General features: G+C 35.7%; 2 protein-coding genes and 1 non-coding gene across 4 annotated transcripts in view; 2 read left to right on the top strand and 1 right to left on the bottom strand.

The window, feature by feature from the left end:
- The window catches only part of LOC136807215 (spermatogenesis-defective protein 39 homolog), a 56142-nt gene that overhangs the window by 14234 nt on the left and 14593 nt on the right, over positions 1–27315 (top strand). For both annotated transcript variants that reach the window (XM_067063811.1, XM_067063810.1), the window contains 9 exons: positions 150–177; positions 6425–6501; positions 13495–13582; positions 14131–14280; positions 15239–15280; positions 18813–18902; positions 19902–19988; positions 20353–20442; positions 22334–22438. In XM_067063811.1, coding sequence (XP_066919912.1) covers positions 150–177; positions 6425–6501; positions 13495–13582; positions 14131–14280; positions 15239–15280; positions 18813–18902; positions 19902–19988; positions 20353–20442; positions 22334–22438 — 757 coding nt within the window. The remainder of the gene's footprint in view (positions 1–149; positions 178–6424; positions 6502–13494; positions 13583–14130; positions 14281–15238; positions 15281–18812; positions 18903–19901; positions 19989–20352; positions 20443–22333; positions 22439–27315) is intronic.
- On the top strand, positions 21028–21099 carry Trnad-guc (transfer RNA aspartic acid (anticodon GUC)). The gene has a single exon. It is a non-coding gene; the product is annotated as a tRNA-Asp (tRNA).
- Positions 24039–26880, bottom strand: LOC136807214 (steroid 17-alpha-hydroxylase/17,20 lyase-like). The gene is made up of 3 exons (XM_067063809.1): positions 26638–26880; positions 25531–25839; positions 24039–25350 (listed from the first exon to the last, which is right to left on the bottom strand). Exons 1-3 carry the CDS (start codon positions 26846–26848, stop codon positions 24353–24355), a joined length of 1518 nt encoding a protein of 505 aa, XP_066919910.1. The 5' UTR covers positions 26849–26880; the 3' UTR covers positions 24039–24352.

The raw sequence follows: 27315 nt of genomic DNA, 5'->3' as shown, positions 1-27315 counted from the left end.
TGTGCTTATAAAATGGAATGGCCCAATTTCTCTTCTCCTGTGTTCCAGATAACATATGGGGACTGTAAATGTAAAATATCACGTCTCTATAAGGGCATTATCGAGAGTTGTATTATTTTTTTCAACGTTCTAAATTTTTTGTTTTTTAGTGAGATGTGTATGGTAGAGGACGCTGCAGTAAGTGTTGTTTTTTATTCAATTTCATTTGAAAAGTTTTCATTCATGTATTTCATAGGCTTAAAATTGGTACATAAAGAATTCTCTCTCTTCCCAAATCCAACTGACTTATTTTAGTTCGTCCACTTTAAGGTATGTAAAAGATGAGGTATACGTATATATTTAAGGTATACTAAAATAGTTTTTCCAAGGGTATTCTTGCAAATTTTCTCATTTTCCAGGGGGTATTCATACATTTCTAATGATTTTTTTTTTGACTGAAAAGGTTCGTCCACCCGGGGGCCTGTAAGGTTTTTTAATGGAACAGCCCAATCTTTACAAAAATACATACAGGGGGGGGGGTCCATGTACAAAAAAGCAGCATGTATCATGGGGTGGGTGGGTGTTTTCAAAAAAATTTTGCTGTATAGTACTTGTGTACTATACATGGGGGTGTCAGGGTCAAATTTCTGATTTGCTGTTTAGTATACGTGTATTATACAGGGGGTGTCAGGGTCAAATTTCGGATTTTCTGCTTAGTATTTGTGTACTAAAAGCCAAAATCAAATCAAATTGTGATTTATTTTAGATTTTTGTCGAAAATTTTTTTAAATTCTCAATTGTTTTTGTCAATTTTCGAGAACATTTTTTGAAAATTTTTTCATGGGAAGAATAAAAGCCCCAAAGTTTCAAGTTTTTTGGCTTAAAATTTTTATTTTATGAAGGGGTGTAGGGGTATATTTGGTAGTTTTCTGGATAGTATATTGTACTATGTAAGGGGGTGCTGGGGTATATTTGGCAGTTTGCTTGATAGTATATTGTATTATATACAGGGGGTGTCAGGGTGTATTTGGGAGTTTGCTGGATAGTACTGGATAGTATATTGTAAAATATAGGAGGTGTTGGGCCTGTTTTTTGGAGTTTGCTGGATAGTATTTTGTACATTTTGTACTATAGGGGTGGGTGGTTGTTTAAAATCGAAATTTGCTACAAAGTACTGATACATGCCGCTGTTTTGTACATGGACCCCCCCCCCTGATACATATAGTAAAACTGTTTTAGGTACTTAGGAAAGCGAAATTGCGCATTTTTGGTTTATTATAGCGCGTCCTAATTTTTTTCCAAACCATTTGAGGCATGTAATTGAAAAACAAGAGAATCGCAACATTTGTTTCGAAATTACCTAATAACAAAACAAGTGCTTAGGAAGACATTTTTCATTCGGCGGGAGGGCTTAATGTCTCTAGGTAAACAATTACACCATGGATTTCATTCATAAATATTTAATTTCACAAAATATTAGAAAAATTAAGATTTAGATTTATTCAAATTTTAATTATTTAATAATAAGAATATGACTTTATCAATAATCAATTAGTGGCTTGTCTGACGAGAATTTCGGGGAATATCAATGATATGAATGATAAAAGGTTTTAAAAGGTTAGTGAGAGAATTTACTTAAACTATCTTTAAATTCATGATATTCATAACGTAATGTTTTCTACGGAAATACCCCGGTTTTTGCCAGTAGTGGCAAATTTAAACTAGACAAAAGCACAGATATCTGTAAAGCCCGAAGGGCTAGATAGGCAACTTTAAGCTTTCTCCAGCAAAAAAAAGTGAAGCAAAAATTTGACTTTTTAAATTTCGTGCCGATGGATAGGATCTAGCATTTTAATTGTTTTCGGAGCGCGAGATCAAAAAAAGTAGGCGGCAAACGCTATTTCACATCTCTCAAACCGGTGAAATTGCATATTTTAGTCACGTGATTTTGGTAGGAAATCCTTCCAAACCTAGGCTTCACTTTTCGATAAAAGCCGCAAATCTAGCCCTTCGGGCTAGGGGGGGGGGTGGATGAACTTTTCCTGGGGGTCAACCTGAGAAAAATTTCCAGGAGGTCTACAGATCTGTGGACAAAAGTTGTATAAAATTTGCCATTACTGGCAAAAACCGGGGTCTTTCCGTAGAAAACATTACGTCATGAATATCATGAATTGACAGATTCTATAAATTTATTTTTATTTTTGTTAAACATTTTTTAACTGTCTACTTAAGTTACCGAATGCCGGTGGTATGAAAAATCTTAAAAATGAAGTTGCTCAATTGATTGAACAAAATCCACCTGCAGATTCCAATATACAATGGTTTTTGAACTTGCAGCTTGGAGATCGCGGTGAAGCAACTGAGCACTGCTTTTATGAGAAACTTTTATTCTTAAGGGAAGATGGCATTCTAAAGGATACAGTTATCCTACAATCTGTATGTTTTATTACCGATTTAAGGAGTAAAAAACATCAAGAGTTTGATTTCGTCATTTTTTCATGGTCAATAAAACTTGTTATCTGTATTGAAATGAAGAGAAAAGTTGAAAAATATCATTCTCTTTTTTAAAAAAGATTAGGTGATCAATTTGGCCCTGGTTGGACTTTCTTCCCAGTGATTTGCGTGGAGAAAGATGAACAAAGTTTCCTGGGACAACATTACGTTGACACAGAAACTGACATTAAATCATGGCTTTTATCAATCTACAATCGATTTCCAGAACGAAGTTTTCCAACGCCTTTACTATCACCAGTCGATCAAGTACGAAATGTTTTACGGTTGATCGTTTTCGCTATACATGTATCAAAGAAAAATCAAATGGCACCCATAACTACCACAAATTGGGTCCAATATATTAGTGAAGCTATCGATACTATTTGTACAGGTCATAATATTTTGTTCCATTCAAAAGAGCAACTACCAGCATTTAATAAAGATGATGACAGGTATAACAAAGTACTCATAAAAGGTGGCTATGGTACAGGCAAAAGATTTTTACTTCAACAGAAAGCTATTTAGTTAAGAAGAGAAGCGAATTTCAAGGGGAAAATCGCCTACATTTGCCAAAGTGAAACTAAACAAGTAGAAAAGAACTTGTTATATTGGCGAACGTTATACGATCTACAGGCAGATGGATTTATTGTGATACAAAGCAAAAACACAAAAGAATACTGTGTAAGTATATAGAATATTTATTTTTAGAAGAACAAAACATTTTGACCAAGTTTGACAAAATTCCCGCTAAATTTGAAAAAGTATTTAGGCCCTTCGTAAGTTATTTTCAAAAAACCTGCAAATTGAACCTTCTTTTACCATAGCAGAAACTAAAATAATCTTTATTTATGAAATTTTAGTTGAAGTTGAAGTGTGTGATGTCTCCAGTCAAGGCCATTTTTATTGATGAATCTGCAATTAACAACACTGTCGAATATTGGTTATAGGAGCTGTCAAAGAAGGTACCATTAATTTGGGTAGCGTTAAGCGCATCTTCACAAGATTATATTGATTCAAATTTTACAACAATCCATTTAACAAAAAACTTACGTAACAGCAAAGAGATTATATCAGAAGCCAAGAAGGTTGCAAAGGAGGAATTTCATTAAATATGAAACAAGTATAACAATGGCGCCAGCGAACTTTCCACGTGGCTGTCGACCAATATACACTGAAAATCTGAAAGAGACCATTCAACAAGCAAGGGGATTGACGCCTGAAGGGTTGTTACTCATTCTATCAGACCATGATCTTCCATATGGTGTCTACCGGCTAAGGGAAAAAATCATGGCATATCAGATTTTTGAACACATGAAAATATTCGCCTTATGAACATCTTTTGAAAGGTGGAATATTAGCCGTTAATCCTGTCTTCATACAAGGCTTTGAGTGGCACACTATTATTGTTGACAATAAAGCTTATACGCGAGAACTCTGATGAATCGTTACACGATTGCAATTATTTCATGAGGTGCACTACAAACTTGATCGTTATCGATCAAAAAGCTAAAGTTATTTTTATGTAGGGCCACCCAAATACTCGCGACATTATGCTAACATCAAATTAACGTGACGGATGAGGACCCGCCTATAAGAGGGGCTGAGATGCCTTTACGCGATAAAAGCATTCCCCAAAACATCCTCGGTAAAACAAAATTTAACATTTAAAAGAAAAATTACCTTCTCTGTCCCCAGAGGTGGAACTTGATCGTATTTTGAATGAAGACTGATGTGTTCAAAGGATCATTTTAATAAGAACACTGTTAAACAATGAAGCTGGCATAACTTCGACGTTGACTTTGTTGATATTTCTGTCTTTTTCTAGGGCTAGGAGTTTTGCCTACAACTACAAACTATTTCCCGGGCCCCCTTTCAAAAAGGTTTTAAAGTCATATCGATCACATGCGGTTGAGTCGCACGAAAGATGTTACAGATAGTAAAGGTTGATCCTCCCCTTCTATGACGCGCTTAATTTTTTTAAAGAGGAACACATTCAAAGACATTTTAATCCGTCCCTTGAGACCATTCCACCCACATCGTATGTGTTACTGGCCGGTTTCTGCCGGCTGATCTTCACAATTATTGTAAATATTGAAATTATATTTTCATCTTTAATATTTTCTGATATAACTATTTTCTTTTGTAGAAAAGTTTGGTACTCAGGAAAATTTTAGCCAAAATTTAATCTCTACGTCTAGGTTTTTCTTATGAATATACAATACGTACAAGCATGGCTTCACGCACCCCACTTTTTGTATTATTGTCACGCTATGACTTCTCATATTGAAACTTATGTACATTAGAATAACTTTAAACAGACCAATTTTAATGAAAACATAAAAACTATTTTTCTCCCTAATCAAATAACGTTTTAGGGTGTTTTTAGGGTGTAAAAAGTGAAAAGATGTCGTCTTTTTTTTTGAAAAAAGTTGGCCTCCCCAATGGCTCCAAATGGCTCGCCGGGGCCCATGACAAGGAAATTAAGATAATAATGACGACTGCAAAATACATCTTGTTTCCCTAAGATGTCAACAAGAGAAAATTTATTCACCGACCGAACCTAAGACTTTCCAATGCTGTTAACAATGTTACTCTTAGTTGGAAATAAGTTCAAAGTATCCGCTTGGTGGTTTTGTGATTATAAGGGTCATATTTATCAAAAGATTCTTCAGAGATACAAGATAGATTGAGTTAAAATGTTGATATCTATCCCCTAGAACTTAACTATATAGCTCAGAGTCTAAGCTTCAATGCATGAAACCCACTTTTAGACCTAATAGGGAGGTCCTATAAATTAACCGATGTCCGTTTGTCCATCCGTCATGTGACGGAGCCCGATTTAAAAAAAAACAACATAATTTTGGGTAAATTTTTTGTTTTTTACGACTTTGTGCAAAATTGCTTCCATTATATTTTTTAAGACCAAGAGCAATGCTCTTTAAATAGTGCCTGGGTCCATTTCTCCTGGAAAATTCTTTTTGGTCATAAAAATCGGGTTTTCTTATTGGGGGAAATTCCCTTTTGTCAATTTTAGGGAAAATGATCATTTCTCGCGATTGGCTGAGTATTTTTTGCGCATATTAGAATGGTAATCCTTAAAACGTGACTTCAAGACTTTCAAGAAAGAATGTTTAGATAAATTTGAGCTAAATTTCGCACTTTTTATTTAACTGTTTCATTAGACTTTGCTGAGTTAAAAGTTGAATAGAATTCGTTTTCCTGTGAGACCCAGATAAGAAAAAGCATTTTTTGTCCATTAGTAAGGGATCATTAATAATGGGTTTTTCCCCTTGAAAGTATAAATTCCCCCAACGTGAATCAACCCTGACGGTTTTAGCCAAATTTGCATTCTGGTGGTTGAACCTAAATTTTAGCAATCATCTCTATTTTATTCATTTCTACCCCTCGTCAAAATTTCAAGGTCTTACAAAGAGTCGAAATATTTCTCAAGATCGACCCGTATTCTTCAAACCTGATCACCTTTTTGTGTAGTATTTGGTTGCAAGGGTTGATGTTATAGCGTTCTTTATCCATGGTTGATACTCATATTGAAGTTTTGGAACACAGAAAAATCTGCCTGGTTTTAACGCACCTGAAAAATAATTTTTGTGTCACAGATATCTCATATAAAACACTAAATGGAGCTACTCTGTCCCTATTTGAATCAAAATAATCCGCCATTTTTGATAAGTAGACCATAGTTCAGTACCAGTAATTTGATCGATTAAGCCTGACTTTCTCCTCGTTGCTTTGCGCCATTCAGGTTTTTTTACTTGATTGAACAAATTGCTTGCCAGTACCGAACTGTGACCTATTATGACCTACTATAAGCAAAGATGGCGCATCATTTTGCTTCACCTGTCGTTGCTTGGGAAATACAGAGTAGCTCTATCTAGTGTTTTATATAAGATATCTATGTTTTTTATCTGAATAACGTTTCTTATCTTTCCAGACAGTGCGTTATGAGCAAATATGTCAAGAAGAAACAGAAACTGTATCCAAGGTTCAAGCATTACAGAACTGGATCAGGTAATTTTGTTATCTTATCTGGCAATTAACCTATACACTCATGAAAGAAGGCGCAGTAGTGTAGTGGTCATCGTTCTTGACTTCCGAGCTGGAGGTCAGGGTTCGATTCCCACTCGGTGCTATGATTCACTACGATTCACATTCAGTGAATGTACCTTAGCCCGGGTCAACACATACCATGTGAGGGTAATAGGGTACCATCACTCTGATACAAGTGTATGGGGGGAGATATGCCGGACATTGAGTGTGGTGTGGTGTTGGTACTCATCATCGATACAGCACGGCTCTTATGGAGCGGTATCCGTGTCAAAAACATCCAGTTTAGATAACGGTCGGAGGTTTGTAACTGATTTGGTCGGTTTGAAAGGTGATTGGGTCGGTTTACATAGTGATTGGGTCGGTTTACATAGTGATTGGGTCGGTTTTAAAGACGATCGGGTCGGTTTGAAAGGTGATTGGGTCGGTTTGAAAGGTGATTGGGTCGGTTTGAAAGGTGATTGGGTCGGTTTAAAAGGTGATCGGGTCGGTTTAAAAGGTGATCAGTTTAAAGATCATTTGGGTCAGTTTAAGACGCGATTGGGTCAGTTTAAGACGCGATTGGGTCAGTTTAAGACACGATTGGGTCAGTTTTAAAAAGTTGGCCAGTTCAAAAGTCGACTAGGTCAATTTTAAAGTCAATTAGTCAGTTTAAGACATGATCGGGTCGGTTCAGAAGTCAATCGTAATTTACAAACCAATCGAAAAAATCGCCGGTTTACAGTGCCGGATTTTTCGGGCAATCGGATTACGATTTTTCGGATTTTTGTAAATCTGGTCTGTAGATTTGATGTACAGCCTGGAAAATGGTAAAAGAGAAAGTATTCCAAGGCTGGGGATGTAAACAATGCGAAATCTGAAATCCTTGTATCTTGTATTAATTGCATCCATTTCATCCAATCTTGTATCTGTTAAAGTATTTTTTTTAGCTTGGTGTTTTGGAAAAGATTTTTAAAAGAAAAGTGAAATGTGACATTCTCCAGACCAGACTTAGAGGATTGAGTAATCCGTTTCCCGGGAAATCCGAAAAAAACCGGCGACTTAAACCGGCACTCCTTCCGATTGATCTTAAAACTGAGTAGTATTACTAAACTCACTCAATCATCTTTAAAACCGACCCGATCACCTTTAAAACCGACCCGATCACCTTTTAAACCGACCCGATCACCTTTTAAACCGACCCGATCACCTTTTAAACCGACTCGATCACCTCTTAAACCGACCCAATCACCTTTCAAACCGACCCAATCACCTTTCAAACCGACCCGATCGTCTTTTAAACCGACCCAATCACTATGTAAACCGACCCAATCACCTTTCAAACCGACCCAATCAGTTACAAACCTCCGACCGTTATCTAAACTGGATGTTTTTGACACGGATACCGCTCCATAGCTCTGATGTGTCGCGAGCACAGAGTACAATGTCTGGTAAGCGCTGTGATTTCTCTATCTAGGGGTAGGGCCCGGTCCGATGATATCGGAGGGTCCGCTTCTCTCTTCTTTCTCATAAAAATTGAGGATAAGTTCATTAGTGTGTACCGTGGTGTAAAGACAGAGTATTCACATAAAAATCAAGACACAAAATCGTACGTAGGGTCAGAAATTAAAAGCATTATTGCAGGGCTAAATTTGCCGATTTTCGCAATTTCTGCACAATTTTAGTTTTGTGGACAGCCCGGTGCATACCCCTGAGATCAGTTACGGTACGCAAGTTCAATCCCTGGCCAGGTCATACTAAATATTCAAAAGTGGCACTCTCTGATTAATGCGTTATAAGTAAAGATAATAGGGATCTAAGGTATGTGGAGCAATCCAGAGAGGTCCAGTGGCGTTCTTCCCTACCCCTAGGTAGATAGCTTAGGAGGAGCCTTTCAAATTATCTAATTTAATTTTCATCCGACACGCTAAAGCTCTGAAGGTCGGGAAAATTTTCAACATCTGGAAGGTTTAGATTACTCGGAATTTTGCAAGATCGCGTCAAGGATTTTGCAGCGGGAGGTCTGGTAACCCAGCCCTCGTTTTCGGGATTGGTTGGTCCAACCGAAATATTTTTAGCTTTATGCGTACCCGACTGGGCGTGCGGCACATCAAAGGCTGATGAGGCAGATCAAATGCTTCAATGAGGATGCAAGGGGGAGAGCCAATCAACTAAAATCTAGCATTATGAAAGTGAATACAATGATCTACTAATTTTTAATTCATCGAATCATGATATCTGCCAAAATGGGATGTATCCTTGCGAAAAGAAAATGTACTTTTTGGTCGATGAACTTTTTTGGTCAAAATAACGTGCTCACGTTTTGAGGGTTAGGCATGAATTAAAATTCTGACAAGGTCAGTCTTGATTTCACACTTCTTTCCTTCGTATCCTTTTTTGCATTCACATTTGTAGGTGTTGTAGGTTTTTAATATTATGTTAACTTTATTCTCAGTGTTGCCGATAATGTCAAAGTCGTCAAAGTTTAGTTTTCAAGAATTTTCTCGTTTTGATGTTGAGTTATTTTTGCCGCCATTTTAGGATAGTTTGATAGGTCAAGCGAGAGATCAGTGCATATCTTTAAACTTTTTATTCAAATTATTAAACATGAAACTTCAGAGGTAACCTAACATTGATATGTAGAGTTTAGCCAAATCCTGGCTTCGAATTCTACCAAAACGGCTGACAAAAATGTCGTCTGTAACACACCCTTCAATAATTATTCTGATTATTGTCATTCTGTAGGTGTCATCACAACTTGTCATAAAAGGAAGCTTTTTTAATGTGTACTCAACACAAATTATTTCACCGGAAATATGAAATTGAGTATCAACGTCTTAAAAGAATGGCTAAAATTCATTTCCTCAATAATTTTCCTGAAAAGTGAAAGCTAAATGCTCTATAATGGTGCCCTGAAGTCTTCCGTCCTTTCAACGTCAATCAAATATTATACAATTTTGCAACACTTACTCCTATGAAACATTTCTGGAATGAAAAATTGATAAATTCTAGGAGAAACTGGAACTTTCCATCCTCCATATTGTTTAAAAGCAAATAAAAGGGCTAACATTTAGTATAGTGGTATTGGGTTTTTAAGCTGGGTTTCCATCGGAATAATAAGTTCGTCGCGAATTTGTCTTTCGCAAAAAATAAATCTCGTCACATGTCTGGAATTAAAGATCTATTCTTTAATTTGCGAAAATAAATAAGCGATGTTGATGTTGATGAAATTAATTTCATCGTTTCATTTCTACATCGTTTATTATTCCATCGCAAAAAAGATTTTTAATTCCAGACATACACCTGGATCAATTTTTTGTTAACAGGGATTTGTGACGAATTTTCTTTCAGTGAACACCCAGCTTTAAAAGTTTTTTCGAAAAGCAATGGGAAATGAAATTACGGTTGCAATTTCAATTGATAGCCGTATTGTCAAAATTTAAGTTGACGAGGAAGAATACTTGATGTATAATGCTTTAAATTCTGTTCCAAAAAAATGGCAGTTGTTACATTTTGAAAATTGCTTATGGGGTGAAAAGAAAATAATTTTAAAACAAAAACGTTCTAAAACATGGTTGAAAAGATAATTTCGAGTAGACCAAGACCAAGAACAATTAAATTAGAAAAAAAATTAGAAATGAGTATGAAAATAAGGAAGAATTTTTCTACTCGGTCAAAAATTTTGCTCTTGTTCTGTACCTTGTTGATTCTTGCTAATATGTGAAAAGATCTTTCTTTACAGGTTAAACGTTCTATAACAAAATATGTCTTGATTGGGAATAAGTGGCTACAAAAAAGGGAAAGATCGAAAACAAATGATTGCATTTCCATCTAAAACTTCAACCGTTGCAAAAAGTTTATATTAAGTTCCACTTCTCAAAAATCCTAGTTTCTTCGGCTCGTTCACTTGATTGTTAAAAGAAATTTTGAACTTAAAACTTAATAGCCTGAAAACAGAAAATTCAGTACGATACACTCCTCTTCTCTTTTCCATGCATGGCAAACCAAGTTGCAAAATATTGAGGTTTTAGTATATAATTTTGGTCAAACAATCACAAGATCAAAACACCACACCCGAAAAGTAAATAGACTCGGCACCATTTTTGTTCCATTGTTTAATTATTTAATACTTTCAAATACGTTCATTAAGCTCACGGTCATTTTCTCTGTGATTAATATAAGAGTTAATGTCTAACCGTTTTCCGTAAATCAAAATGCTTGAAAGTGGAGGCGAAAAGAGGGTAATTAAATTACCGATAATTACTGTACTTTAACAAGTTTTAAATGTTCTTATACAGGATGGAAGTGTCTCATAAATGTAACTTTTTTAATGTTTTCAGGGTTTTAAACCACCCAACAAAATACATGAAGGTGGTCTTTTTTCAATTGATATTTGGGGGATTTCAAACAATGAGAAAAAAATGTACCTAAAAACACAAATCAATTTTCAATTTTGCGAAATTGAATTTTAGTAATAAATTTTTTAACAAAATTAATTAGTCATACATTTTCAGTGAAGAAAACTTGAGTATAAAAGAAGCATATTAAAGCAAAAATTACAAGTCGCTGAAGAAAACTCAGTTTATTGAATCTACTCTTTTCGCAAATTTCAATAACCATAGCTCAAGAAAGGTATTTTGATCGCCAGGTCAAACCTAGGACCCGACTTATTGGTAGCTAATTCAGGGCTCCCAGCCAATATTTTGACAAATTCAGTTATTAAAAGAGGACAAATTTTGAAAGATTTTTAGGTCAGAATTTGGCTAAAATAGTACAAATTTGATTTTTTTTTTCAAGCAAATTTTACGATATAAGGTGAAAATTGCGTTGATGATGAAATGTTTCTGAAAAACTTTGACGTTGCTCACTATTGTTCGGTGACGGAGAGAATGTTATCTTTAACATGCTAATAGGTTTTTCAATGCTACAGTTTGGTGAATCTTTAGAAGATCTCAATGAAAATTGCTAAAATATTAGAATCCTTATTAGTCCAAATATTCTAGTAATGTTTTCATTGACATTTTCTAAAGATTCATACTCAATAATTAGTAAAATATTTTCTCCAAAATTTTTTGAAATTCTTGGAGCCCTGCTAGTTGTATAGTTGTAGGGGATTCCTGTTCGTATTTTTTTGTCAAAACATTTAAAATTTGAACGCCTCTCCTGTTTAGTAACTGTACACAAAATACTAATCATTCCTTGGTGTTATCAATTGCTCCTATTTTATTTTTCGGAAAAATTTAGTTTTTTGCCTTTTTCACCTTAGTACACCCCTGTCTCTGTGCCCCAGTGGGTGTGAAACATCCAGTGGGGTGGGATGTGAAAAATCTGAAATTCACTGGGGTGCAAGAAATTTCCGAAAAATTGAGTGGGGTGACCAATTTTTGCTTGATTATGACTGGGGTGAAAAAAATCTTTCTGAAAGTTTATTCTGAGGTAGAGTCAGGGGGGGGGTAAGTGTACTAGAAAGCGGCATGTATGTGTACTACAAGGTATTTTTCAAAACTTGACACCCACCCACCCCTGAAGTACACCATACTACATGGAAAATCCCAAAACAACCCCATACCCCCTATTTACTACCGGGTAGTACCTGGAAAAAAACCAAAACCACCCTATACCCCCCATTTACTACCGGTTACTACCTGAAAAATCCGGAAAATAGAGAAACTTTTTTCCGATAATCGGAAAATCAGGTAAACATTTTTCCAAAAATCGGGAAATCGGGAAATCTGGAAAACTTTTTTTCGGAAAATTGGGAAATTGGGAAATCGGGAAAACTTTTTTTCGGAAAATCGGGAAATTGGGAAAACTTTTTTCCAAAAATCGGAAAAACAGGAAAAAATTTCTCAAAAATCCAAAATGCGTGAGAAATCAAACTTTTCAATAATTACGTGAGAACATGTGGAAATGCATGTCTCACAACCAATGCGTGAGAGTTGGCACCTCTAATGTAAGAATGTTGAATGTTTGAATTCAAATGTTCGAATGTTTACATTGACTCGATAAACCTTCATTTCAGTGGGATCTGGTAGGATTTCAATTCATTCCAAGAAGTTTGGAAGAATGATCTTGGACAAACTTGGCTTGATCAATTTAATAGAACAACTTTACATTTCTATTTTAGCAGATAATTTCTGAACCTTTTTGTTTCCACACTAATAACATCGATTTTGGACCCAACACCTCTATTTTGGTACACAGGTAGTAAAAATCAAAATCGATTTTGGACCCAACACCCCAATTATAGTACACAGGTAGTACATGACAAATTTTTTTCTCAAACACCCACCCACCCCAGGATACATGCCACCTTCTGGTACACTGACCCCCCCCCCCTGGTAGAGTAGCTAGCAGTGCTAGTCAAATGTTAAATTATAAAATGTAGTGTGGAGTCGTTGTTACACTATCTGAGGCTACTGATAGGGAATATATTTCTCAACTGCGTTGAAACTGTGAGGTATAAGACTTTTAATCATAAAAACACAAAACATCATCCATTACTAACAATAGGGCAATATACCTCGATCGGGAGACGAATCCTGTTTGGGAGACGTCTCCCGAAGGGGAAACGATTTTGCAAGAGCGACATTCATTCAACGTCCATACAACGTCAATCTTGAAGTGAAAAAGGGGGGAAATCATAAAATCATAAAATTTTCAGTGGGGTATGTGCGGATTCTTCGTATCTTTCAATGGGGTCATTTTCAGTTACAGTATTCCAGTGGGGTGAGTTATTAATCTACTGGGGTGAAAAAATGGGCGATTTTTGGGAATATTTTTCACTGGGGTGACGAGTGGGGTGGATCACACTGTGTCACAGAGGCAGGGGTGTCTTAGTCTATCCAAAGCTTCTATTCTTGTTTGCTTCAGCCAAATCCGATCGTTTTATAAGTCTGCAGGCTGTTGCTAAGTTTTGTGACGTGCTCAGCTCAGTGTGATCAGCTGCTGAACTTATATTATTATTTATTTCCATAGGGATTACGGTTTGAAACAAGAAGTAACCGACATGAGCTCTTACATCAAAGACGAAATTTCACTTCTTGAGAAACAACGTCAAATTGATGTAAGGTTATATTCATATTTTGACATTCAATGCTCATATAGTAGAGCTAGTAAAAGGCCATCTCGCAGTTGAATCGGAGAATTTGGACTTTGTGGTATAATAACAACTTGTAGGTCAAACACTACCTTTGGGAGGCACTTAGGCAATTTAGATTAAAGTTTGAAGATTTTGAAGAAAAAAAACCGAGAAAAAAACGAAATTTTGGCTGAAAATTGGGGAAAATACTCCTGAAGGAAGGTCTATATTTTGAATATACCCGTCACCTTGCAACCCCCGCTCACCGGAACTGGAATTATCCCACTGACTATGAAAAATATCTTCAAGCAAGATTGTTTATTCAGGGCAAAGTTGTTGATTTTCTGTACATGTATCAATAAAATACAAAATTACTTAAAAAGTATTTATTAACTTCACAATCTCCAGGGCCCAGTTGTTAGGAATATTTTAGATTATAATAAGACTTTGTTAAACATCGATTAGCGCGGAACTGTCGGTTGCTCGAAAAAAGGTGTTGATTGTAACTCGACGTGTTTTGCATTCTATCGTAGGAAGAAGATAAGAAGAGGTTCATGCAGAACGCCAACACTGCGCAAGCCGGCTCCACAGAACCTGTCATACAACCGCAAGTACCCAAAGTAACTGGAAGACCACTCATTACCACCATATCATATTGTGCACGATACCACTTCGATAATAAGGTACGCAGGACTTTTATTATCTTCATGATCCTAATTTATAAAATTCCATATATTCAATGATAAATCTATAGAATTCCTTTTGTGATTAGTAATAAACCGGTCCAGAAAGGGGTTCGAAATTATACCACTAAACTTCCCCCAAAATAAGAGAAAATAGACTAAACACAAAACTAAAATTTTGATGGGTCATTTGTAGAATTTTGTTCATTAGATTAAAAAGTTAACTTGAAATAAAAAAACTAATTTTATGAAATTGCTCAAAAATGTTAAAATATGGATCTATCGAATCGGTGCATTTCGACGAAGAAAGAATAAAAGATTTAAAGTTAAACAATAAAACTTCTTTATTAAAAGGCGAAAATAATAGTTAAATCTGTCAGAGATTCATCTACCGTGGCTTTACTGGAGGAACCATCAGCTCTCATTTTGACTTTGAGGACTCTTTAACTGAAAGTTATTGTGGCCCCGTTTTAGTTAAATTCGTTTCAAAAATAGTTTCTTTAAAAAGAGATAGTGCTCGAGGAATTTAACTTCAAAAAGAGTAACTTATTTCTGGTACACCCAGTTGTGAGCACCAATACACTATTTGATAGTATCTTACTGCTGACTATCGTTTCAACGTGTAAAAAATTACTACCTTAGCTCAAAAGTTACATCCTTTTTTGTCTCTGCTGCAGATTAATTTGCAGCTTTCTTACAAACAAAAAAAGGTCGGTTACAATTCTTTTCTTGAATTACCGGCAAGCAATAAGACGAACAACTAGTGAATTCCCCGGTGAGTTCCCTCGGGAGGGGTGGATTTTTTGGATTCAAACAAAATAAGAAGAAGAAGAAAAAAATCTTTTGATTTATTCGAACTAAGTTTCCACCCCCTTGGAGCTTTGAATCACCGCGACTTTATTTTACTTTACTTGTCAGGTACCGTGCATCAAATCTTTCTCTTTTAACTTTTTTTCAGAGCTCAAGATATTATCCGGAACATTTCAAAAAGACGTATCAGGTGAAATTCTTCTTTGAGGTTTAAGAAAAGAGACCCTTGATGTTGAGAATCTTACACGGGTTTCAAATTAAATTACGCACGCAAAAAAATATCAAGTAAACACAGTGAGCGACAAACGTAAATGACTTATAAAATGTTGAAAAATGTTCTTAATTTCTCTTTTTGGACTTACCTCCGGGTACCCCGGTGGAGGTCCTTTAAATTAACCCATGTCCGTCCGTCCGTCCGTTCGTTCGTTCGTTCGTTCGTTCGTTCGTTCGTTCGTTCGTTCGTTCGTTCGTTCGTTCGTTCGTTCGTTCGTTCGTTCGTTCGTTCGTTCGTTCGTTCGTTCGTTCGTTCGTTCGTTCGTTCGTTCGTTCGTTTGTTGCCAGCTTTTCTCGGGATTTGCTCATTAGTTTGTTCTGATTTTTTGCACAATGATGCAAAATGGCAATGCCCAAAATGTGACGGAGGCCCGATTTTCGGAAAAAAAAATTATGCCGGAAAAACTGGTTTTTTGGCACTTTCTCGAGATTTTATCATTAGTTTTTTCTGATTTTTTGCTCAAAGATGCGTATTAACAATGCCCAAAACATGGCCGAGTCCGATTTTTGAGAAAAAATTTTTCCGGCCAAAAAAGCTGGAAATTTCCGTTTTTGCAGATTTTCATTGGATTTTTTCGTTTCATGTCTTTTCAAACAAAAACATCATTTATAAGAATGTCCACGATTAAGCATGGTTCAATTTTCAATAAAACTGATTTTGGTACAGGAACTTTCTAAAAATCGCCAGAACAGCCGAGAATCGCCGGATTCCATGAATTTCTCGAGTTGCTCTCGTATTATTCTGCATTTTCATACTATTGTTCTCATTTTTCAATTGTCTTATTACATCAATCTTCAGGTAGGTCCATTCAGCATGTAGCTTGTTATTCATTCAAAAGATATTTTTTCATTTCTTAATTCAATAAAAGAAACTAGCCGGTACCCGGCGTCGCACGCCGGTTAAGCTGTACTGAACGTACTAAAAGTCCTTTGGATGTTGAAGCTGGCTTAAGAAAAATGATCAAATAAGAAAAAAATATCTCTTCAAAGTTAGACTCTAGCCCTCCCGCGGAGATCTTTTTTTCGCTTCGCTCGCATTAAATACGCCGTCCAGTTCTTGATAGTTTGTCATTGTAAAGATGAGTGAAATGTAGAAATGACAATTCTTCAGGAAAAAGCGGGGAAGCCAAAAAGAATAGTGCAACTCTTTGTTTTTATCAGATAAAAAGAAAAAGTCAATTCTAGATTGCTTTTTTTTAACCCTGGTCATAACTTTTCGAATTCAAACATGTAAAATGACGTACACAGTATCCTGAGTATCGACCACTTGAATGTTTTTATATGAAGAAAGAGATGGATTAATTTTTTCTTTTGTTTTTTTATCGCCATTTGAATGCTGTTGTTTTTCTGTTTTTGACTGTTATAGTGGCCCATATAGTATGCCAAAATGGAAAAATGAGTTAACTCTTTGGCGGATATGGGGGTCGTTAACGACCCCCCATTAAATTATTGAGAAAAACGGAGTTTCTAGGCTACAAAAAGCCGTGTTTTTTATATGTACAGGTGAACTTATGTTGTTAGAGACGGAAAAGTCTCACTTGAACGATCATAGACCCGTGTGCTAATAGTAATATGTAGGCTAACAAGCTGCAAAATCAAAACATTGAAATATTCAGTTTCAAGCAGCCACACTGGTAGCCTGGGAATCCATGCTATGATTTCTTCTTTGATAAACTGATGGCGAAATGTATAGCATGGTATGGGCTGAGAGTTTGAATTTCTCAGATCCTAATAACGGTTGAAAACATAGCCAATCAAATTTTGTTATTCTTTTACTGGTCACACTTTCTTAGAGAAAGCGCAACTTTCGAAATTTGGATTTTATTTTAGTAAGTGAGGACAGCGCTAAATTCGAATTTCCCACTGTAAAAAATGTGAGTCCAATATTGGACTCACAGCTCAAACCCGTCTTGTGTACATCAAATTATAAAAAAACACACGACGGTTCTCCTGTCTACCACACTGGTTGACTTTGAAGAAGATTTGAGCAGATTCAACTGGTTTTTATGGTCGAAATCAATGCAGAATGAACTTTTATATTTTGTGTAATGTTTTGGCTTCAAATTGTTTGTAAAGAGTAACTCATTCTATCACACAATATCCATGGGGGTTGAATTGGTATACGTCAGACGTCGCCCACATTTTTGTCAGATGAAAAGACATTTGTAACATGTCTTATAATCCAGTTTTCAAGCCACAACAAGGCTAACTAAATCTTTTTTGTATAATTCTGAAAGAACACTCAATTTGCATACAAAGTGGCTCTCATTGGACTACCCAAGCTCTTGTGGGTGTGGTTCAAAGTTTTCGTATATAATTCAACATTTCGTGGTGACGACAAAGACTAGGCTGCACAAGGCGTCTCTATGACCATATAAATGACTAGCACTTGGGTTTATCACTGATTTACTTGCTCAAATCACATACAATGGCCTTTTTGTTTACAACAGAAAGGTTATTTGACCAATTTCATCTCAGGGATATTTCAGATTTTCAAGTTACCGCATGACACACTGAATGGACGTAGCATAGCTCACGTTATTGGCGTACATGGTTAAAATTTGAAAATGGACATATTAACTGGCCAATTCCTAGCAAGACATCATTAAATATACTTAGAATGTCTAGTTTCATGATTTTGAACCCTTGAAATAGACTCATAAGAAGAATTTCATGTCATGAAACTGATAGTAGATTTATTACAATATTATACCATTTTCTGTCATTTTACGCGTTCACCGAAATATCAATATTTTCAGTTTTTGTAAAGCCTAAGGTCTGAAATTTTCAGCATTTGATTATATTGTATATAAGAACATTTGTACAAAGTTTTAGAGGAAACTGACAGTTATTTTGGATTTAATGATGATTTTTGTGTAAAAATAATATTTTTACGTAAAAATTTATTTTTTATTTTCAAACTTGAAATTTCTGCTGACGTCAGCAAAATAAAAATTTGGATTTTTTTTTTCTTTCATCTGAAAGGTTTTTTACCCAGCTTTCAGAAAATATATACTTTATATGGTGTATTAGCAACCTTTCAAGAGATATCCCCCTTATACTGAAGGTGTGTAAAATATTTTTAGAATTTGGAAAATTATTAAAACCGCCAAAGAGTTAAAATTGCTTGTCAGACAGCAACTTTCTGTTTTGTTTACTTGATTTTTTTCGTGCAAATTACATGGGATCAAAGCAAAAGCTACACAAAAATCTAATTCGAAATTCGTGTATTAACTTGTTTTCACACTTGACTGATCACTATCCTTTCTTCTTATTTAACCCAATCAGTTGTATTCGGTACCTATTCCTATTGTCTGATTCGGATAGTATTTGGCCGAATAATTCAATAATTCACGCTCGCTCTTTTTAAATTCTACTTACAAAAAAAACACAATCCAAACGCTCGATGTACTGTATCTGTTTTATTCATTACTTAATTTTTAATTCAGCTAACAGACAAACAATACGAATGGGCTGTTTTGCCACCGCGTATCAACCTACGACGTTGGAATGACGTACAAGAATTGTTAACTTCCACTGTAAGTTCTATCAATCACTATTCATTTATGGTACATTTTTAAAGGGGGTGAACACACAATATAGTGAATAGAGTCGTCAAAACAAACTTCTAATATATTTTGCTTTGCGACCTGTTCTCAACTTATTCACGACTTATTCTTATCTGATATTCCGATGGCGGATTGGCGGCCGCCCACGCTAAAGCTCTAAAGGAGCGGGCCAATTTCCCATCGGAGAGGAATAATAGTCGGCCTTTGATGTGTGACGCACCCTCAGTCGGGTTCAACAGCCCTTGTGCGTAAACCTATAAATATTTCGGTTGGACCCGCCAATCCCCGAAAACGAGGGCTGGGTTACCAGACCTCCCGCTGCAAAATTCTTGACGCGGTCTCGCAAAATTCTGTAATGTAAATCTTCCAGATGTTGAAAATTTTCCCGACCTTCAGAGCTTTAGCGTGTCGGATGAAAATTTCACCATACGGCTTGCTTACGACCTGTTCTCGACTTTTTCACGACTTGCTTACGACCTGTTCTCGAATTATTCACGACTTGCTTACGACCTGTTCTGGACCTATTTACGACTTGTATACGGCTTGCTTACGACCTGTTCTCGACTTATTCACGACTTGCTTACGACCTGTTCTCGACTTATTCACGACTTGCTTACGACCGGTTCTCGACTTATTCGCGACTTTTCACGAACTTTTCACGACTTATTTGCAACTTGCTTACGACCTGTTCTCGACTTATTCACAAATTGCTTACGATCTGTTCTGCAACTTGCTTTTGACCTGTTCTCGACTTATTCAAGACTTATTCACCGTATTGTCTTTTCACCTTGAAGGGATAATAGAAAATTTTTAAGGCTGATGAATTATAAGTCTGTCTTGCTTAGAGAGTATCCGTATAATCTTTTCCTAACATTGAGCACTGTTTGGCACTTCTCGTTCGCTTGATTTGTTACTTTTTTAGACTTTTTATTCGATATATTTTACTTTGTATGATCTTTTCTATCATAGAGCTGGTTGAAAAAGAAATCCGAATCAAGTGCAATTGGTTTCGAACATGTTTGTGCCATCTTACACAAGGCGAACGCTGATGCGGAGGTACAGTGAGCTTTCTCTCTTATTCGAATATCTACCATTGTACTTAGCTGGAAAGTGGTTTAATTTACTCTCTGTAAGTCGAATTTTTCTTTAATTCGAAAAACGTTTTTGCTTTGGGTCTTTGAGAATCGAACTAAAGAGAATCAACTGTATCTACAACAAAACGTTCTTATTTACCTTAATAAAAGGCAATGACATATGTTGCCGGTACCCCAGACTAAACACTAAATAAAATTTTTATTTGGCAGATCATGTTATCATTACCCCCAATTTTTCATAATAATGACAGTTTAAGAGACAGCTCCGTTTGTCGGTTTCTCAAGTAAATGACAGTAAATGAGATTTCTACACTTTCGCCTTTCAGATATTGAACAAATATCTCTTCCTGATTGGGAACGCTGATTTACGAATCAAGCACGCTTCTAAATTCAACGCACATCACGTCGTTATCGAGGTAAAACTGATTTTCCAAGGATTTCCAAACTGCGACTTACGCGTGGAATCGAATTTCTTCCAGGCTAAACACAAATCACACATACATACCTCAAAATGTGGTCTTCATAAGGCATGGTCATTATAAAAAAACACGGTCTGGTAATGTATTGTTTTAGCTTTTTGCTCAATTTTCTTTTACTACACAAAAAACAAATTGCGATTTGCATACTTTTTGATCACGTTACTAAAATCTCCTTTTGGGATTGGTCTATTTTCTAATCACATGATCAAAAAGTTTGCAAAATAAATCGGTTTTGGTACGTAAGCTCCATCTTTTAACAAAAGGCCAGTGTTTTTATAATGACTATGATAAAGGCATTACCGCAATCGTATGATATCCTCGACTGGCAAAGTTACGGTCAAGTTATCTTTACATATAATCTTTATATGTAATCTTCTTGTTATTCTATTAAGACACAATATTATGATGTCATACTGATTTTGATTGACAGCTCAGTCAAAAACCACAGTATTCCGTAAAATGAGAAACCACAGAGAGATCATTTTAATTGTTTATAAACCAAGCTACTTTCCTCTCTCGATATCCTCGGTAGTATAGTGGTGAGTATCCCCGCCTGTCACGCGGGAGACCGGGGTTCGATTCCCCGCCGGGGAGGATGTGTTTTTTCAAATTACAGGTGGTGCTATCTAATTTGACGTTCTACTAAAAACTGCAGGAGATAGGAGGGGCCCTGATCTAAGGGGTGCCCTACGAAGAAGTGACACAATTAACTACATCGGCCAGGTCTACTATTCGATGTATTCTATATTATTCGGTAACATACACGTTTTTTCTTTTATTATAACCCAGTTTATAAGAACATTGAGGCTGAAATTCGTCGAAAAATTAAGAACATCGTAAGAACATGCCCAGCCTCAGTTTTGTAAAAAATGACAAGAAACTGCAATTTTTTCCTCTTTTCAAGCAGTTTTAAACAAACTTAGGAATGGATTTTCTAAATCGAGAATCAAATATTGTCCAAATTTTACTAATTTCAAGTGCTCTTTAGTTTGCATGATATTGTCGATTTAGAGTAGTCTGAAAATTTAAGAACGCATCTAAGAACATTTCAGGCTGAAAATTGCTAAAAAAATAAGCACATCCAGGCTCAGCCAAATCTTAGGTGTTCTAATAAAAATAAAAAAAAACGTGTATGAATTTCAATGCCAACAAGAAACGTTATGTTCCACCAATCGACCCCGGGGGTGCTCGACATGCTCAATTATTCAATAAAAATCCAATCAACGATTCAATTCCCCTTAAAGGTTTTGTTTTTAAATAAGAGTGATATTGTTTGCTTACCCATCCATTCTGATTCACAAGCTTTTTCTTATTGAATATAGACACGGATGTGGAGCAAAGAGGAAAAGAAAAACATTTTTTGCTTATATCAGCATAATATAACAATAGTAAGACACTGTCCTGGTATAAAATATGTGTCTAATATGAAGCCATAGTCATTATAAAAACACTGGTCTGGAAGGCTTTTGTCTCTTTATATTGTTAAAAGATGGAGCTTAAAACGTTCCAAAATCGATTTATTTTGCAAACTTTTTGATCATGTGATTTGAAAATAGACCAATCCCAAGAGGAGATATCGGTAACGTGATCAAAAAGTAAGCAAATCGCAACTTGTCTTTTGTTTGTAAAAAAAGAAAATGGAACAAAAAGCTAAAACAATACAATATGCCAGACTGGGGTTTTTTATAATGACTAAGATGAAACAGGAACACTTATGTAAAAATAAAACCTTTAAACATCAAATTAGAGAGCGTAAACTGTATTTCTTTAAATAATTTAGTCAAGTAGTATTGTGTTTCACGAGCTCCGTCTAACTTTATTTCATTAGACACTTGTTCAGACGAGAGATCGTGACAGTATGGAAGCGTATCGTCTCAAAGTAGGTCAACAATCACAATATCGACAAAAGATTAACGACCTACTAAACAATACTGTAAGTAGACATTTTTTACCTATTTTTCATAATTTTACACCTCCGTCTCAGTTACACGGCTAAGATTTGGGATAACACTGTTACTGTACAAATGGGGGTGAAAAATTACCTGTTTTTAAATGATTCGGATTTTAAATTCTTTTGTTTAAGACTCATAAATCTACTCTGTGGATTTCATAAGGAGGAGGGGCACTCGATCTATAAACGACCAAAATTGCAGCCCAAAATATGGCCTTTGAAATCGGACACTTACAGTGAAAAGTCAAAATTTTCAGCCCACTGCACCCAAAAATCTAGGTGTATCTTTGGCTGTTTTAGCTTTAGAGAGCCTATTTTGTCAATTATCAAAAGAAACCTCAGAATTTTTATTCGCTTTGGTTTTCCGAACCCCAGGCAATTCAACCGCCAAACGTGATCACCAGGAGAACCTGCCCTTTGAATAGAAGTGAATTATAACCCTTAACATAAATCTTTGAAATACAAATATTCACGTTTTTTATAAGAACATCCGAAATTTTAAAGGCTTCGGATGTTCTTAACTTTTTGATTTTTAAGCCTAAAAATGTTCTTAACATGTTCTTATATTGACCATTTTGTGAGTATTTTTGTCCATTTTCCTAAGAAAATGGGTGTTTTTGAGGCCGCAAAGCCTTAAAATGCTCTTAACTTGTTCTTAACATTTTGGCCATCGAAGCCTTATGTTCTTATATAGTTTGTTGTTATAAAAAAACGTATATGAGGAAAATAAGTTCTAGGGTGACAAGGATGTTTTTATTAAAAACTTCTGTCCCTATTCTAAGATTATACTCAAAATCGTCAACGCCCTCTGAAAAATTCTGCAAAAACCCACTTTTATGTCATGGTTTCTTTTTTTACCGATATTTTTCGTTTACCACTGAAGCGCAATCAATCATCGACAAATAAGTGGAAGTATTTAAACTTTAAACACTCGTGACAATGGAGACAGACCCTTAAATGATTCAACCATGCAAGATAACTTTGAGCAGTTATCTTTACATTAGACATCAATTACGAAATTATAATTTCTTTTTTCCCTTGCACAAATTTGCTATAAATTTGTTGAAATCAAAACAGTACTGAATTGAAGTGTCTCAAGAATTTTTACATCAATTTGCCTTTAAAGAAAAAACGGTATCCCTGTTTCACTTCGGTGGTAAGGTGAAGATAGTCTTTTCATAAATTACCTCACGAGCAAGGCTTACCCGGTTTTTAAAAGATTGCTGCAGTGATTGATTCCCAGAGGAGTCCATAAGAAGTTTACTTTAGTAACGCTTGAGGACTCGAGGGATTTAATCTCAAAAACACCGGGAAAAACACCCAATTTCTTAAGAATATGGACAAAAATACTCACAAAATGGTGAAAATAAGAACATGCTAAGAACATTTTTAGGCTTAAAACTCAAAAAGTTGAGAACATCCGAAGAATTCAAAAATCTTTGAATGTAATAATAATTTGAATTCAAAAAATATCTAAAATTTTGAAACTGCAACACAAAGTCTATTTCTGATATGAAATATGCGTGTATAAAACGGGAAAAATTTTTTTGAGATAAAACCTTTATATTCATCCTCTAGTTTTCCGAACAGCCATTCTTTTGGGGTATAAAAATATCACTACAATAGAGTCTCCACAACTCAAATGTTGAGGAGGAGGAGGGGATAAAGAAGATATTCAACTTGTTGCAAATTTTTCATCTTATTTGTAAAAAGAAACAGTATCATAGGAATAAAGTAAATGAAGTTGGATCTTCGGAGCTTCCACTGTACTGAACGTTTTTTTTTTTTGCAAGTCTGATAAATTGGCAGCAAAAGTTTTACTGGCTCCTTGAGATTCGAGCTTTATTGTGAAGTTCTTCTTATAAGATATCGTTCGTTGGCTCACTATGGTTTGTTTTATGATTGTATCCGTCTCTTGAAGATCACTTTATAGTCTGTAGCTGGTGAATACGGTCCTCCTGGTCCTCGCTCGTCCAACCCCGGTAGCTTCTCTTCAAGATATGGACATATCTCGAAAGTCCGAATCAATTTCGTCGTGATCAAAAACATTTGAACTTTAGCCATTTTCTCACCAAGGCAGACTCGAGTTCCAGCTGAAAAAGGCAGATAGTGTGTTGCCCTTTCCTTCTTTAAATTTCCATCAGCATTTAACCAGCGGTGAGGGTTGAACTCGTGCGGTTTTACCCAATGATTTTCGTCATAGTGGAGACTGTATAGGTTAAACAGTATTGGAGCTCCTTTTGGAATGTTGATTCCATTGATTGATGTATCCACCATGGCTTTATGTGCAACATTGATTCTAGCAATTGAAGATTTTCGATTGGTTTCAAACAGCATTGCCTGGGTGAACGGCAAAGAGTCCAGATCTGAATAAGTTAGACGGTGTCTCAAACCAAATGTATCCACAATTTCGTCATGCATTTTCTTTTGGTATTCTGGGTGGTGTAGGCAATACAGGAAAAACCAACGAAGTGTTGTAAGAGAAGTTTCAATGCCGGCGAAAAACAAAATATTGACTGTATTTTCGAGATGGTCTTGAGAAACTTCTTCGAAGCCGGCATCTTTCCACGCTTCTTTGTTTGAGGATAGAAAGAGAAGTTGATCAGTTACATCTCGAAGCTTGTCTGGATTCAAAGTAGTCTTGTGTTCCTCGAACATTCGATGAGTCATAACGCTTCTTTGATTCACTGCTGTGACCAGCATTTTGAATTGTGCAGTCGAGGTGAAATGTGGGAGATAAACAAGCCAAGGCAACATGGCCAACCACATATCCAGACCAAGAGCTCCTTTGCCAATATTTGCGGTGAATTCAAGAATATGTCGAAATTCAGGATCATCGATCTCGTAGTTTGTGGAAAAACATCTTCGGCAGATGGTGTTGATCAATGTGTTGCCTGAAACATTAAGTATTAGAAGGAGAAGTAATCTTTGCTATATAATGTTTGCGACGACAGGAACCGCCTAGTAGTAGTACATATGCAATTTGTTCCCATAAAACTGTGGTAGGCTCATCAACTGAAAATCCTTAAATCTTAAAGGTAAAACTCAACGAGAGACAATTTTCAAGACGTTACCTAAATATGGTTGTATAGGAACAGGTTTGTCAAGTTCGCCAGAGATAATGGAGCACAATTTATCTACGTCATCGGTCACAATATCTTCAATATTCGTCATGCCGCTTCCATATAAATGTAAACTTTTGTACGCTAATTTTCTGATGAAAGCCCATGACTTGGAATAATCCATTGCACCGAATGTTCTTCGTCCTTTAGTTGCTACCAGTAGACTAAGTCTTGGTGAGCGTCCAGCCATCTCATGCCCTTTGGTGATAAGCCCCTCTTTGACGTTCTCGTAAGAATTAACGATGACGTATCTTTTCATACCTGTGTTTGAAAGGATAAATTGTAACTGGATTTTAAGTAAACATGTTTGAGATATCCAGAGAAGGAGCTCTTTGGGAATTCTTGAGTAGTCTTTCATAAGTTATGTGGCGCGTGAAATGGCTCGAAGAATGAACAACTCAAAAACAAAAAAACTGTCAGATTCATTCCGCGGTGGTACGCCCTTGTGCTGTTCTTTTATTCCAAATTTCCCGGTGTCGCAGTAAAATATTACTCCCCAAAATTTATACTCTCCAGTCATTATTTACTGGGAAATAATTACTCCCCAGTAATCTTTTCCAGGAAATTATTTCTTCCGGGAGTATAAATTTACGCGAAAATAATGACTCCCTTCGGGAAATTTTTACTCCCCTGATAGTATACCAAAAAACTGGCATAGATCACGATCAACATTCGGTTTCCTAATCTTTTTTTTCCTGTTTATCATGAATAAATTACAAAAACTATATGGAAAAACTTTTACTGTTATTTTGACATTTAAATTGAATTTAAACTTTTTTCTTGAGTGCGATTTGCTTGGGTTAGAAAATTGAGAGATATTTAAAAAACCTGGCTACATCTTGACACTGCAACACTGTTTTCTTTATTTTGAAATAATTCTTGAAATTTAATTCAAAAAATTCTTGTTCGTACAGCTTTTTCTTGGCCCAATAAAAATTCTAATAAAAAGGCATCTTTCTTCACTAGACTAATTTCGGGGAGTAAAGATTTACGGTTACACCGGGCGCATGCATCCACGAGCAAATTTTCTGTCACCAAAAATAAAACAAATGCTCTTACCTATGCTAATACTGAACACGTCACCATACGTTTTTCCAATCTCCAAGAAATTCAAGTGTAAATCTTTACTCAGCAAATTCAGGTTTCCAATCAGAGGAAGCGGGAATGGTCCTTTTGGATATTTCCTCGAACTGATTAAATGTTCCACATAAGTGATTAATACCCATAGTAAGAACAGACTTGGTATTGCTAGTAAGATGTAAATAAACATTTTTTTACCTAAAATAGTAAGAAAAAATATTTGCCTATTCATCTTTGCAAAATAACCCTTTCCAGATCATACCAGCTCTATTTGTAGGCAAAATCAGGGTAAGTCTGGTAGTCCTATTTTTTTCAAAAGAATTAAATCAAATACTGTAAACAAGTTAGACTTTAGACACCACTATTTCCACTATGCTCCTCTACTCCACTATGCATACACAACTTTTTGAAACTAATGTAATCTCAATTATACTTTTGCATCACAACAAAGGGCGCGTTTACACTGGAAGGTTTCCTTAATTAAATCCATCAAAGTTAAGATTTATGATGGATGAATACAATGGTTTATTACAGTTCTTTGTAGGTTGACGAGATCTATTATAACATGTTAATTGATTTTGCTTAAAGCCTCTCATTTATTGATTTTTTATTGAGAGTTACAATTTCGCTTGTGATTAATTGATATTGATATCATTG

Source organism: Clytia hemisphaerica, unplaced genomic scaffold (genome assembly GCF_902728285.1).
Source record: "Clytia hemisphaerica strain Z4C2 unplaced genomic scaffold, Clytia hemisphaerica genome assembly, whole genome shotgun sequence".
NCBI lineage: Eukaryota > Metazoa > Cnidaria > Hydrozoa > Leptothecata > Clytiidae > Clytia > Clytia hemisphaerica.
This window is presented reverse-complemented; position numbering and strand designations above follow the sequence as displayed.

Coding starts and splice junctions, on each gene's coding strand:
- LOC136807214 (XM_067063809.1), bottom strand. CDS start 26,848: ATGTTTATTTACATCTTACTAGCAATACCAAGTCTGTTCTTACTATGG. Junction 25,840..26,637: donor CGTGTTCAGTATTAGCATAG/GTAAGAGCATTT, acceptor TTTCAAACACAG/GTATGAAAAGATACGTCATC. Junction 25,351..25,530: donor TCCTATACAACCATATTTAG/GTAACGTCTTGA, acceptor TTAATGTTTCAG/GCAACACATTGATCAACACC.